A 14,327-nucleotide genomic window follows, 5' to 3' on the forward strand; every position below is an offset into this window, starting at 1 on the left:
TAGACTATACTTACAGCAACAGTTATTACTGTTCTGTCTCCAAAGGCCACCTTTATAACATCCTGCAGAATAGCATCCTGTAAAAAAAAAGTAAAAACAAGTGTACAATAAGATGATTTGCGAGTCAAGAATTGTCAATGCATTCCCAACAACATGATGCAAATTTCTAATTGACCCAAATTCTAAATCATGACCAAAACCCGTTAAAATCAAGTAAAAGTGTACTTCTTTCCCTTGATTTTAGACCCACAGTCACTACTTTCTTCCAAAATGCCTTGGCCTTTACACCCGACCTCTACCCTCTGACCTCTCACCGTTTCCATGTCAACAGAAGCTGTTGCCTCGTCCATGATGAGGATCCTAGATTTCCGGACAAACGCTCGGGCCAAACAGAACAGCTGTAGATGGAGAGGGGGACAGATCGAAGAATATGCACTTAATTTTTACTTTGCTTTATACTACACAGCTATAAATTCAAACCGAGTTGATAAAAAAGAGGCAACAAAAATCGACAACATTTAGTGACAGAGGCCAGGGAACCAACTTACCTGTCTCTGGCCAACACTGAAGTTTTCTCCACCTTCTGTTACCATCTCATCTGGAATAAAAGTAAAGTGACAAAGTTCTTAAAATCTGTTTAGATGTTGATATTTTTATCATGTTTTACCAGCATTTAGAAGAATCAGCGTGCTGTCGTTTCTACATACATCAGAACATGGAGTCGCCACTGAGTCGCCACTGAGTCGCCACTGAGTCGCCATGGAGTCGCCATAGACGTTCTCATCAGACAGCTTTAATGAACACGCACAACTAGATGCGCAACGGTAAGGTGTGACAGGCAATCTAATGTAAATATAACTACCTGTTGTTAGCGCTGCGTGCCTGTAAAACTGGTGTGTTTAGCTAAAAGGGAATACCAGTTATACTGATACAGAATCAATATCTCAATTTTTACAAGCATAATGCCAACAATAACCATTGTTCGAATTCCACAAACTATGTGTTTGCATTTAATACACCTCTTGAAACAGCAATGATGTTTGTACTGTGTGGGACAGCGAGCTTTGGATGGTACTACCCACTTACCCAATTTACTGGGCAGGTCTGTAACAACATCCTTGAGCTGTGCAATCTCCAAGGCCCTCCATAGCTCCTCATCATCACTGTCTTCCTCAGGGTCCAGATTAAACCTGAACACAAAGGGACAGGAATAAGTTTAGAGTAAGATAGATATGACAAAACGGGTAGTGAACAAGCCATGGTTCTAAGAGGGACAGGCTAGGAAGTAGGTCAGACAGAGTCAGGATGAGAGATCCAGAGAGGTGAGAGTGTGAGAGAAGTTGTAATAAAGAGCATTCGACTGCACTGGAGTGTCTTGCCTCTTGAATTAAAAGAACCTGTTCGTAATAAGGAAATCGAGTTCGGTAGATAAGTGACCCTACTCCTAGGTTTTTGAATTTGAGTGCATGGGAAATAATCTGAAGGGCCATAAAAAGTGACCACAATCGTCAGGTGACCATTATGTAGATGTGTTTACTAATACAGTAAACAATGTATGTCGATGGCCAATCCTAATGTAGAGGTGATCACTTACACGGGTTTGACTTTATATGGCCAAGTCCTTGTGCAGAAGTGGTTACTTGTCTATGTTTGATTGTATATCAATGACTAGGTGGTCCTTATATAGAGGTGGTCAATAGTACAGGTTTGACCGCATGTCGGTGACCAAGTGGTCCTTATGCAGACGTGGTCAGAGGTAGAGGGTTGACAGGGCACAATGGCAACTAATCGTATAATAAAACAATGTAATAACAAGCACTAAAGTGATGTTTAACCTCTCAATCAATAGGAGGGTCAGAAGTGTCACTACCTGTGCTGTGAGTCATTTATAACAGGCACTGACCTGATAGTGCCACTGAACAGCACGGGGTCCTGAGGGATGATTGACAGGCGTGACCTCAGCAAGGTCAAGGGCACACGACTGATGTCCACTCCATCTATGGATATCACACCTGGAGAAGTACGAAATGTGATCATCATTATCTATAGCTGGAAGATAAACTCTAAGTTGCCGGATGTTCCAATGTACAATGGTTCGAAAGCAAAAACATATAAATCTAAATTTGTACAAAATGTGTAAGCTCACCTTCAAACATGTCAATCATCCTGAAGAGAGTCAGAGTGAGGGAAGATTTCCCACTTCCTGTCCTGCCACAGATGCCAACCTAGTAAGTGGAAAAATAAATCAAAGCTTTTGCATAAAAGTTATACAAGACTGCATATGTAACAAATCCCAACCCATTTATGAGGGTGCACATGCTCCTTGTCTTCGAAGCAAAGACACTTATTTGATTTATCGCAAAAAGTTATTGTGGAGCAATTTTCTATCCCTAATTTTCATGCCAAGATAGTCACATTTTGCATAATTAAATTCCTGCATCTTCCTTCTTAATTATGTGTATAGCGATGCCAAGACCCCCCCCCCCCTTTCTGCCCTCATTAGGGTTATTCTTTACTACATAGTCCCGATTACACTAAACTAGATTTGCCTATTAGATCTGTTAGGGTGAATCTATTAGTATGTAGGTGCCCTCAGAATGAGGAGGAAGCATGACGCTTTTTAACATATACTATTATCATTAGAAGTTATCATCATCTTAGGTCACATACAATACAGAGATTAATACTAACAATTCGAAGTTACACACAGCACACCAGTGCTAGTTTTGCGTCTTCGAGAATCATACGAACTGATACCAAGCATTGACTAAGGTGACGTCACAACAATGATAACGAGGAAGATCATCCATACCTTCTCCCCTGCCCTGATGTTAGCCGTTACCGTGGTGAGGACAGGGTCCAGAGTCTGGTCATACCGGGCAGTCACGCTCTCTAACTGAACTGTACCGGACTTCGGCCATTCCTCGGGAGGTATGGTGTTACCTGCACATGCATCCAATATTTCTTCGTCTGAGTTTCTAACTGTTACTTCCAACATCAAAATGATTAGACTTACTCAAATTTTCGAATGGATAGCTCTGAAATGAGCAATCTTTTGCTTCTGTGAGGTCACTGTAGGACAAATGACTCGGTGGGCTGTGGTAAATTTGAAAAAAACGCCTATTGCGCCCCCCGTCTCTGTTGAGGGATGGCAACATAATATCCACAGCTCACCAAGTCGCTAGTCTAGCCAAGTCTAGCAACATGACATGACATTACAGAGACAATGGATTGCCCATCCAGCAACTATCGTGACCCATGGAGTTTATTAGCCCCAAAATTTGGGTAATTTCAATTCTTGGTGTTGAAAGTTACAATTTAACTTAACAAATTGAATTTACAAACTGACCTGTTTTCTGTTCGTAAATCTCTCCCGGCACTCTTGAGTAGATCTCCACCCTCTCTACACTCGTCATATTTGCTTCTACCTTGGCAAAGGCACTCACCACAGAAAACATTTGTACCTGCATCTGTAAGGACAATAAGCTCATTAAACACAGAGTGATTTCAGTCAAACATATGTCCGCCAATAATATATCTGTTGCATCGCGTTATATATCATTAGAAAGCTTATCTGTTGTCGTTTATGACCCTATGATTTTTACTACAATTGCTTGAGTTAACTCCAAATTGTGGCAAAAGTGGCTAAAAACGTTGAGAAATCTGCTATACCAGTAAAGAACAAATCCAAACTAGAAAAAAAGGAATTACATGAATCTCTCGCACTACCACTTCGCGTTTTAAAGACATTCACTGTTTTGTTTTTTTTTTGTCCGCGAATAGCTGAATAACATACGATACCCGGATGGTACCCCTGGGCTAACCGGCGGGGCCCGTGTTGAATTTAAGTCCAACTTATAATTATTCAAGGACCCGGTTACTAATTCCCCCCGGATGCTAACAGTGGGCACGCGGCAGTCCACCGGGACAAATCTCTGTTTTCGGGGCCCGGCCGGGGCTATTCACCTGAAAAGGCACCGGTGTAATTGGGACCGTACCAAAGACTAAAGAAAACACAAGAAAGCATACATACCCGGATGGCGTATGATATAGCGAGTCCGACCCATGCAGGTGACACCAGTCCATGTAGCCCCGCGACTACAGACGACAGGCCCGCAACGAAAATTATAACAGCGCCCGCACACACCTGGAAATTTTGTCATCATCATTTGTAAGCATTAAGAACAAACTGACCGAGACCATCAGACTTCACTCCTTCATGAATTTAAGCTCCACCTGGTAGACCATACAGAAACTGCATGCTAAGTACAAAAAAAACAATGATTACGATCATAGCATCTTTTGAATAAGTTAGAATTATGTAGTGAAAATCTTAGGACACTGAAGAGATTAATCCCTTTACATATATAAGACTTGGTAAGTATCAACCAAGTCTTATATATCAAACGGGAAAAATCCTAAGAGGTTTACTAGATACTAGCTTAAAGTATCTTCTTCATCTTTCATATACACGTCCAACTTCATGTGGTTGAAGACTCCGGACGCGGATTAGGACAAGGGTCTTTTGGTTTAAGTTGGGTGGTCGCTTTTTGCTTTTGTTCGTTATGTTTGTGTGTGTGTGAGTGTGTGTGGGGGGGGGGAAGCTCCTCATGGGCAGGGACGCTACTCCTCACACCTATAGTATTCATCATAATCTAGGACATACTGTAAGTGATGACTTACCAGTCGCACCCCCATCCAGCCTTCCGCCCCCATCGAGTACAAAAGTGGGACAAAGGAGTCGTTCAATCTCTCCATCATCTGTTTCGTAAATCTCTCTTCTGCTCTGTTCATCCAACACAAAATATTTCTAAAATCAACCTACAGCGGCTCGGTTCTTTGTTGCTAATACAATAGGTAACATAGGAGAATTCTTGTACAAAACCAGGTTAAACTTACTTGTTTACGTTTCAATGACACCATCCTCAGAGCTTCTGACTGGAGTTATGCTTCTCACCGCTATATGTAGCCGATGTAGGTGGCGCTTTTGCAGCGAGAACGCTATCCCAAACGTGGCCAAGTTTGTATTCCCCCTCGTCCCGGTTCATCACTGGGATTGACTTTCTTATCAATACCGACTCTGTAACCTGGTTGTGTACAAGGATTCTCCTATATCCTATATTTTATCAACCTAATAAAACTATTTTTGGAGTTTTTGCAACGTTTTGCAAAATTCGACTCGGGTGAATCACGCAACTTGCATTTGTAAAACATTACGACAATCAATAAACCCAAGTATTTCCTTCATTATTAATATGGATATCTTACCTGTAGGCCCGTATAGTAGAAAGTCCGCCAAAAGACTGTGACAGCTGACTGTACACTGGAGACTCCTTCATGAGGTTGATCCTCTTCAGTTCTCTGTGACGGGATTAAAGTACTACTTACCGTGGCCGATAGAAAAAGGAAGTGTGCCGCGCAGAAAAATAAGTGTCTCACGCAGAAAAAAGTGTGTTTTGCAAAAAAAGCTAGTGTGTCACACAGACAAAAAGTAAGTGTGTTTTGCAAAAAAAAAGTGTGTTTGTACAGAATCATTAAGCTATTACGACTTTGCCATCATGACTAAGGAACATGTGCTTAGCAACTTTTGTGTATGTAACAGTTCAGACTCTGTCTCTAAAACGTAGGGCAATTGTCAGAAGGTTTGTTTTGATGGACAGACACGTTGCAGTACATTTGTTTCTAACAGTCTCAAGAAGCAATAGACTTTCTGTAAAATAATTTATGTGTTAAATCTAAAGGCCATGGTAGTCCGCCCTCCCGTGCAGAGCTGATTCCTTGGCATACACAACTGCCTTATGGTACCAACCCTGCCTTTTCAGCTTCAGAAAAAGGGTATTTTGGGGCGTGGCCAATACGCAACTGTCTGCGAATCAGAGAAAAGCCTTCGTGTTGTCCAAAGATCTCACATAAGGCGCCTTCATTTATCTTCAAGACAAGAGTACCAGCACTGTCGTTTCACAGCTGTTTCTTCAGTCCAAACTTGTTTATCGGGTACGAATTGTCGGTTCTGTAGGCATCGGGTAACAACGGCACTACCTGATACGGACAGAACTACGAAGAAATAATATCATCATGCAAACATAAACAGATATCGGTGTACGCCAGGTCGTACGTTGTTTGTCCGCTGCTTGCCATAGCAACGAGAGACCCAAGAGAGAACAGAAAAATATTAAAAATTTAAAATCTGAGCGCTGATTGGCCAGAGAGAAATTTAGACAAGCTCATAAATATTCATGGAAGGGTGATACCTTATGCTGCGTGATCAGCCCTGCGTGGGAGTTTGAGTTCGTCAACAAACAAACAAACAAACCTAGCTGTAGCACGATAGATTTTCTGCATGAAGTAGTAGAAGACGATGATGGGAATCATGCCGATAAGGAAGTACGGGGTGATCACAGCAACGGCGACAATGGCTGACACGATCTTCAAGCCAGACCTAAGGAAGAGTTCCATGTTGCCGGGTAGGTTCTAGTGGAGAATAGGGAAAAAAGGAGAAAAAAATCGGGGCTCGGAGTAATAAATGTGGGTAATAAGAGCACAGGAAAAAGGATTCTGACAAACTAAAGTAAATATTGATGCATTACAGAGACTTAGAACTAGAATGTCACCACAACCTAATTACAGTGTAAAAAACGTACTGCCTATCTTCAGACCTTAAATCTTAAATTCTAGAGCTAACCGCAAAATGTTACACAATTATACATTCTGTCTAACTCTCGAGTTCCAGTTTTATTCTGGAGTAACTTTCCATATCTTAGTCAACTTACATCTACATGGGCTAATAACATAAGATGCATATTATAAGTAAAATGACGTTCTCAATCCAAATGTGCATAATATTATACATAAGTATGCATAATTGGTCATTCATAAAGTTCCAATGATTATGAATAGTTATGAATCATGGATGATGTATAACAGATACAATGGTCCCATGTAACTTTAAGCATAAATATTGGAACTTTATGCATAGATATGCAAAGCCTTGGAACCTAATGCATGATTATGTACAATTAGATTATTCACCTTATTTTAACTTGTAGCTGACGACATCAGTCCATCTTGATGTAATTAAACTGGACTTAACATATATAACAAAGTTTTTACTACATTTAGTACTGACGACAAAAATATGTATACCAGTCTGACTGTTGAATAGTACCTAAAGTGTATGTACATAATCTACACAAATACCCAGTTGCTGATCGTTTGATCAATCGTGCATTAACTCACATTGTCCAGGGAGCCTTGATCTCCTGCCATGCGGTTCAGTATACGGCCGGTAGGGGTAGTGTCGAAGAACCTGAAAAAATATCGGGAAGAAAACGTTAAACTTGTATAGTATGAACGAATAAATGTTTTCATTTGCCTCCTTGAAAATTGACTCTCTGGAATTTTCTACCATCTTGATCGTCTTAAGCTTTCTCGCCCAATCGCCGTGGACAAGTGATGTACTGTACCTATAACGTCAGCAATAGGTCAAAGGTTGTTGAAAGTCGATATCATCCCCCGGTCGGTGCATCCTTATGTGCATGACCTTTTTACCTCTCTTACAATGCACTGTTTTTCGGAAACCAGACGTGACGCACTTTAACGAAACTAAGTGGCCCAAGATTCAATATTAAATATGTTGTGATATGAAACCATATACATATATATCACCAAGTGTATTTTGTTATCCAGTAGGTACCCAAATTATGAGTAATGAGGCTATCTAACGTGGTCGAGGCACCTCCCCGAGAACTTTCTCTCAACCGCAAGACGGGGGCCAATATCGACTTCAAACAACCAGGAGTTTGTCACATGAACTACAACATCACCTATTCCTTCTTAGTCCACCCTGACCTACCATATGTGCCAGAGTATTTAACCTTAGAGAGATGAAATGTAGCCCCCAAAATGGCCAATCTATACTGCAATACAGACTTAGAAGCAGGGGGCAACAGCTGCAGCCTCGTTTTGGTGCATGAACTCAGGATATTAAAAATGGCCGCCATGATTGGCCAGAGGTCTTTTATAGTGTCTTCTGTTCTTTCTAGTCCACACTGTGCCTACCTATTATTATTATGTTTTAAAATATTATTATTGAGTGGGCCGACTACTCACTCTTTGCAGCCAGGGGCTGAATTGCGAGGAGCTTACAGTAGGCGGGGCTAAATCGCAAGAGTCTGGAGCGAGCTGCAATTCGGCGCCACTCAGGTGACATCAATACGACTGTCGCATGTGTCTGGAGCGAGCTGCCATTCGGCGCCACTCAGGTGACCTCAATACGACAGTAATTGCCCGAGGTGCGGCCAAGGTACTGTAGGTTTGGGACCACTCACACCGCACCATCGCACGTGTGACGGGTTCTTTAACGTGCCTGGGGTATGGCTCTCCCCAGACACGGGGCCTCCACTTAACGTCCTATACCTCAGCGGCGCCCTGACGATGTTGTGTACCATCCTGTCGTGCATGACCCTGGCTCCCCTCAGACTGGTCAGGATGGCGGCAGCCACAGCCGCAGCTGTCAGGACAATGGCGCCCACAGACAGACCCGTGTATCCTGTAATGTAGTACCCTGTTGTGTCCGGAACGTCCATTGGCTAAGGAAGGAGCAAACAACACTAGCCTTTTTATTATCAACAAGTCATGTATACACATTAATATATAAGAATAAACAATGATAGTCTATATAACAATTTTACCTCGAAAATTATTTCACATTGTCATATTTGAAGACATGTTTTAATACCGATAACAGTATACAATGTCAAATATTTCAAATAGATAACCTGAAGTAGATTCAAAGAGGGAACTGTTAACTGCAGCTTTCCAAGCGTGCACATTTGAAGGGAAACCCTAGCTGGTAATGAGTAGTGTCCTGCATTTGCATAATGCACAACAAGACGATCAGAGATGGCAGACTTCATCCTCTAATCTACATATACAGCTCTGCGCAGACCGTTCTAGTGCGCAAAAATTTCCTTCACAGGGGGCACCAGTGAACGAAACCAAATTGAAAAGCTATTCGAATTGAGATGATACCCCCAGTGTGAACACAGATAAAAAGAAGGGATAAGATACCTGAATTTAAGTTCATCTGTGACGGTAGCCAACATTATGTTACAATTTAAGACTTTATATCCGTACACAAATTAAAGCGCTTACCAACAAGCTTTCGATCAGTCCTCTGATCCTTCTCAAGTTGTAATGACCCAAAACCTAAGTCACACTTCCGGAAGGAAGGATCAGAGGACTGATCGAAAGCTTGTTGGTAAGCGCTTTAATTTGTGTACGAATATAAAGCCTTTATTGAATTGTAACATAATAAGGGATAAGATACCTGTGATAAGTTTCCCTGAGTGTAGTTGGCATTCGCCTCTGTAAGATTCCACGCATCAATGTTGCCACCAACGTGGCTAGCTGACCAATCTGCCAACCAGAAGTCCATGGCCAATGCCACACCTGCCTGGCACAGCTGCAAAAGGTACAAGTACACCTGTAACACCTGTGTGACTTTCAACAAAGACACCTGTTCAATAATAAAAACAAATATCAATAACATTGTGAAGATTTTAGTCGCTCATTCGTCAAGGAAATGTCAATATTTCCGAATACAGTCAAACCTGCCCAAGACGACCACCCGGGGGACCGGAAAAAGCGGTCGATTTGGACAGGTGGTCGCTGAGAAGAGTATCGACTCAAAACATGCCCGATGCAAAGTATAAATGGTTGCCGTTGTGTTTAATGGCAAATAGCAAGCACACTGCACGCACGCAAAGAAGCGAGGTCAAATACAACACGCACACTGTAAACTGTAAATTTAACCCTAAAATCCAACGCAAACTGGCCGATTTCGGCACAAAATCGCGCTAATTCTCATCAAAAATCGATGATAACCTCAATCTTGAAAATAATGCGGTCGTTATAGGCCCCAATTTTGGCCGGTCGCGGTCGCGTTGGCCAGGTGGTCGTTGAGAAAAGGTCGCTTAATGCTTACGTCAATGGGAAAATAAATCGGGACCGAGATAAAGCGGTCGAAATGGCCAGGTGGTCGCTGAGAAGAGGTGGTCGCTCGGGCAGGTTTGACTGTATAACCAGTACTATCTGTGTAATTAATATGATCTGAGACACCTTCTTGATCATCGAATGTAAGTTAAAAAATGGCAATAGCGAGAACTGTCTTCAATAATTCAGTTAAACAGAATTACAGTTTTATATTGATTTATGTTAATTACATATAGATTTCCCATTCACTCCAGTGGAAGTCTTAAATGGTTTGAAATTATAAAAAACGGCAAAAGCTTCCGGTATTGACTCAATCTCAAATGAAATGTTAAAGTATGGTGCAAAACATCTATGTCAACCTTTAGTGAGTCTTTTCAATACTATACTTAATAAAGGCACCTTTCCTTCCAACTGGAATACAAGCATTCTTACGCCAATACATAAATCAGGTGATAAATGTAATGCAGACAACTATCGAGGAATAGCGATTTCTAGTTGTCTATCCAAATTATTCACACTCATTCTAAACAACAGGCTACAAAACTTTGCAGAAAGAAATAAACTTCTAGACGACACCCAGTTTGGGTTCCGGAAAAGATGTAGAACCTCTGACAATATTTTTATCTTAAAATCTCTAATAGACAAATACACAAAGAAAAAAGGCGGGAAATTATTTGTATGCTTTGTTGACATGAGGAAGGCATTTGACAGTGTCTGGCGAGATGGGCTATTCTATAAGTTGCATCAATGTGGTATTGGAGGAAATTTCTTTAATATTATAAAATCCATGTATAATGATGTGAAGTATGCAGTTAGATTAGATAATGGATTATCAAACTCTTTTCCTTCTGTATGCGGAGTACGGCAGGGATGTAATCTTAGTCCTTTATTATTAAATTTATTCATCAATGATATATCTAAGTGCTTTGACCCCACAAAATGTGATCCTGCAGTCCTAACCTCAAAATCTCTTAATTGTTTATCCTGGGCAGACGATCTCGCTCTGATTTCATCGTCAAAACAAGGGCTACAGCATTGTATTGACTGCCTATAAAAATTTGTAAGAAATGGAAGCTATCTGTCAATGTCTCAAAAACCAAAGTAGTTGTTTTTGGCAAAGGTACTGATAAGAATAACAAAGATAAATTCCATATTTATGGCAAAAATATAGAAATCACTGACAGCTATACATACCTCGGAATTCCTTTCACATCTTCCGGAAAATTCAAAACCGCCAGGAAATATTTGAAAACCAAAGCAATGAGAGCACTTTTCAAACTCAAGGCTTTTTTATTCTCCAATAAGGACATTTCAATCAATCTCGGAAAAAATCTATTCGACAAATTCGTAAAACCCATCTTTATGTACTGTTCAGAAATCACATGCTTTGACCGTTTTTCTAAAGTCATACCAATAACATCTGTGAATCCTCCTCAAAGGTTTTTTCTACTTTACTTAAAAAACTTGACATTCAAGATAACTTTCCAGCTACCATTAGAAAAACCACATCTTCTGCATTGAATAGTACTTATGTTGTATGTTTGGAAAGAAATACAGATAAAGAAACACTACTGCGTCATGCCAATAGCCAAATTTTACAAGAGAACGGCTTCCAAATTATAAACCTAGATTCAAATCAACAAATTCCAGAATTTGACGTCATTGACATGCGCTTCCAAAAATTTCTGTTAGGCATTCATGCCAAAGCCTCAAACGATGGTGTCAGGGGAGAATTGGGAACTTTCCCAGCTATGATTGATGCAGAATTGCAACTTGTTAAATATTGGCATCGTTTAGTTAACTTGCCCGAAGATGCCCTTCTTCGTGAGGCATACAATACTGTTTCATTCGGAGAACATGATTGGATTGTCCACGTAAAAAATATCCTAAATTACCAAGGCTTTGGACACATATGGCTGAACCCGAGATCATACCACATAGATACAATTAACACTCAGTTACGACAACGTTTACAAGATATATACGTGCAAAATTGGCATTCCTCTATTCGAACAAATTCTAAACTCTCCTCTCTTTCTACATTGAACAAGCTTTACAAGCAAGAAAATTACATTTCAACCATAAAGCGCCTTGACGTTCGTAGGGCAATCACACAACTCAGAATTAGCTGTCACAAATTAAATATAGAAACCGGGAGATTCAAAAAAATCCCTATCGACCAGAGGGTTTGTCCATTCTGTCCAGAGTTAATTGAAGACGAATATCACTTTATGGTTGTATGTCCCAAATATTCTGAAATACGCAATTCTCTATACAGAAGGTTGTCATTTTATACACAAGGATTTATCTCAATGGACCTGAAGTGCAAATTCAAATACATCATGACATGTGACAATCCCTGCATGGCAGATATAGGAAAATATATCAAAGAAGGTTTGGATATTAGAAACTCCTCAACTGATTGTAAAAGCTTCCAATGATTGTAAGAAGCTTATCCCATACTACAATTCCTGTATTAGTTAGTTAAGCTATAGAACTGTAGTTATGTAGATGCCATACTTTGTACCTCGTACAACTGTTGTGCAATAAAGTTATCTATTATAAAGGCAATACATTGTACCTAATACATGTGAAAAAACAAACTTAGTGATTAGGGCAAGCCCATTGAATTTTCTTCGGCAAATCTAAGATGTTGTCCAGAAGAAAAAAAATATGCATATAACCGACCCAATTATGACTAAACTTCTAGTACTACTGTTTATTTAATCATCCATGGGGTGCGGTATTGCAACTTATCTTACATGAATATTCACAGCAACGCTCGAGCCAAAACTCAATGTTTACCCGAAACAAACCAACGTTTTCAGCAGTTCTAGTATCTAATGCCATTTCGCAGCAGACTGTGAGAAATATGAACTGAAACCTAGACCCTCCAACCTCTCTGTCACATGTTGCCGTGCACTAACGTGAATTCATGTGGCAGAAGAACTGGGAGTTACACATGTTAGGCTTAGGTCCCAATTGCACTGTTGTCCGTCTGGTATGATAGCCTACTCTCCAAGCAGAGGTTGAGTCGCGTAGATATAGTAGTAGTCGGAAAAATTACACGGCCGCTCCTCTTATCTCTGCCTCAAAACGGAACGGTACAAGCCTATCGAATCTAATCGCTTTGACACATTCAGGGCATTTTGTACCTAGGTGCTAAGTCTGGAGTTTAGGGTTTCTGCCGCGCTAGCTAGCGCGCCGCGGGACATTTCCTGTCTGCCAGGAGTCGGGGCGAACGCAGTGAGGAGCGGCAGTGTAATTTTTCCGACTACTACTATATCTACGCGACTCAACCTCTGCTTGGAGAGTAATGATAGCCCTGGTCGGGCTCCGAAGCCACAAATTTGTCCCGGTGTACTGCCGGACACTGGGCGGTAACCAACGTTGTTTCCCACGGGTAGGTCACGGCGTCTATATGTTACGGGGTCCCGGGTTCATTTTAAGCCCGACTTTAATTCAACCGGCCGGGCCCAATAACACTACGGGAGCTGCAAGGTGTCCCACGGGGGCTACGTAGGGGTCAAGCCCCAAAATACCCCCAAACACCCGTGAACTGCCCCACAGGGCCCTTTTTCCAGTTGGGACCTAAGCCTTAAACAGTCTCAGACGTTACCCAGAACAACAGTTTTACTAACCTCTAGACTCAGGACCAGGATAGCCAGGTGTAGTCCACAGGCAGCGGCGAAGATGACGTACTATGCCAGCTTCACGTCCCCCTTCATCCTCTCCTCAGTCTCTACCAGCTTTCCTAGCTCACCTGGAGAAATGCCATGCAAGGTAGCAGAGTCATTATAAGGATGTAGTGAAGGAAAAGGAGGGGGCAAATTGTGCGATTTTTGCGACCTTGTTCAAAGTTTTGCGATGACACTGACACTGAGCTGAGTGAACATCTTCTGACAACGTCTCAAAAATTAACGCTACAGCAGGACGATGTAGAATTGTTACATTGTTGTTTAGAGTGTCTACATACATAGTGCAAACTATTAGACATAGAGGCAAACCTATAGACCTTAATGCAGCATAAGATGTCTAGGATACACTAAACATAGGATATGAAAGGTGGGAGAAATACTGTCATTTTAAGGATAATCTTATTTCCATTCATAAGGCTGTAATCCCAGAAAAAGTATATGGAGGCAAAGTAGTTATAGATGCCTGAGAAGTCGAGTGATCAATTGAAAATGCTCTCAGTCTGACTTGTTCTATCTCCAACAAAACGTCAAAAGCTAAATGTTGAGTGGAAGTAACATGAGAACTCACCATCAGGCAGCTTCTCTTTGTTTCCATACTGCATATCCTGCACAGCCTTTCCGTCATCTATACGATAC

General features: G+C 41.2%; 1 protein-coding gene across 5 annotated transcripts in view; it reads right to left on the bottom strand.

The window, feature by feature from the left end:
• Nucleotides 1–13,723, bottom strand: part of LOC118405294 (ATP-binding cassette sub-family C member 8-like) — a 30,114-nt gene extending 16,391 nt beyond the window's left edge. For 2 of the 5 annotated variants that reach the window (XM_035804721.1, XM_035804725.1), the window contains exons 1-8: nt 13,635–13,723; nt 9,329–9,463; nt 8,416–8,588; nt 7,237–7,306; nt 6,314–6,471; nt 5,269–5,361; nt 4,684–4,786; nt 4,034–4,147 (exon numbers count right to left, since the gene is read on the bottom strand). In XM_035804721.1, coding sequence (XP_035660614.1) covers nt 4,034–4,147; nt 4,684–4,786; nt 5,269–5,361; nt 6,314–6,471; nt 7,237–7,306; nt 8,416–8,588; nt 9,329–9,436 — 819 coding nt within the window. In that variant the 5' untranslated portion in view covers nt 9,437–9,463; nt 13,635–13,723. Of the gene's footprint in view, nt 1–738; nt 1,191–1,903; nt 2,013–2,146; nt 2,226–2,812; nt 2,944–3,349; nt 3,471–4,033; nt 4,148–4,683; nt 4,787–5,268; nt 5,362–6,313; nt 6,472–7,236; nt 7,307–8,415; nt 8,589–9,328; nt 9,464–13,634 lie in introns of those variants that run through there. The other 3 variants (XM_035804724.1, XM_035804722.1, XM_035804723.1) reach the window with 3 other exon arrangements.
• Between the last annotated feature and the right edge of the window lie 604 nt (nt 13,724–14,327).

This window comes from Branchiostoma floridae, chromosome 18 (genome assembly GCF_000003815.2).
Source record: "Branchiostoma floridae strain S238N-H82 chromosome 18, Bfl_VNyyK, whole genome shotgun sequence".
Taxonomy (NCBI): Eukaryota; Metazoa; Chordata; class Leptocardii; order Amphioxiformes; family Branchiostomatidae; genus Branchiostoma; species Branchiostoma floridae.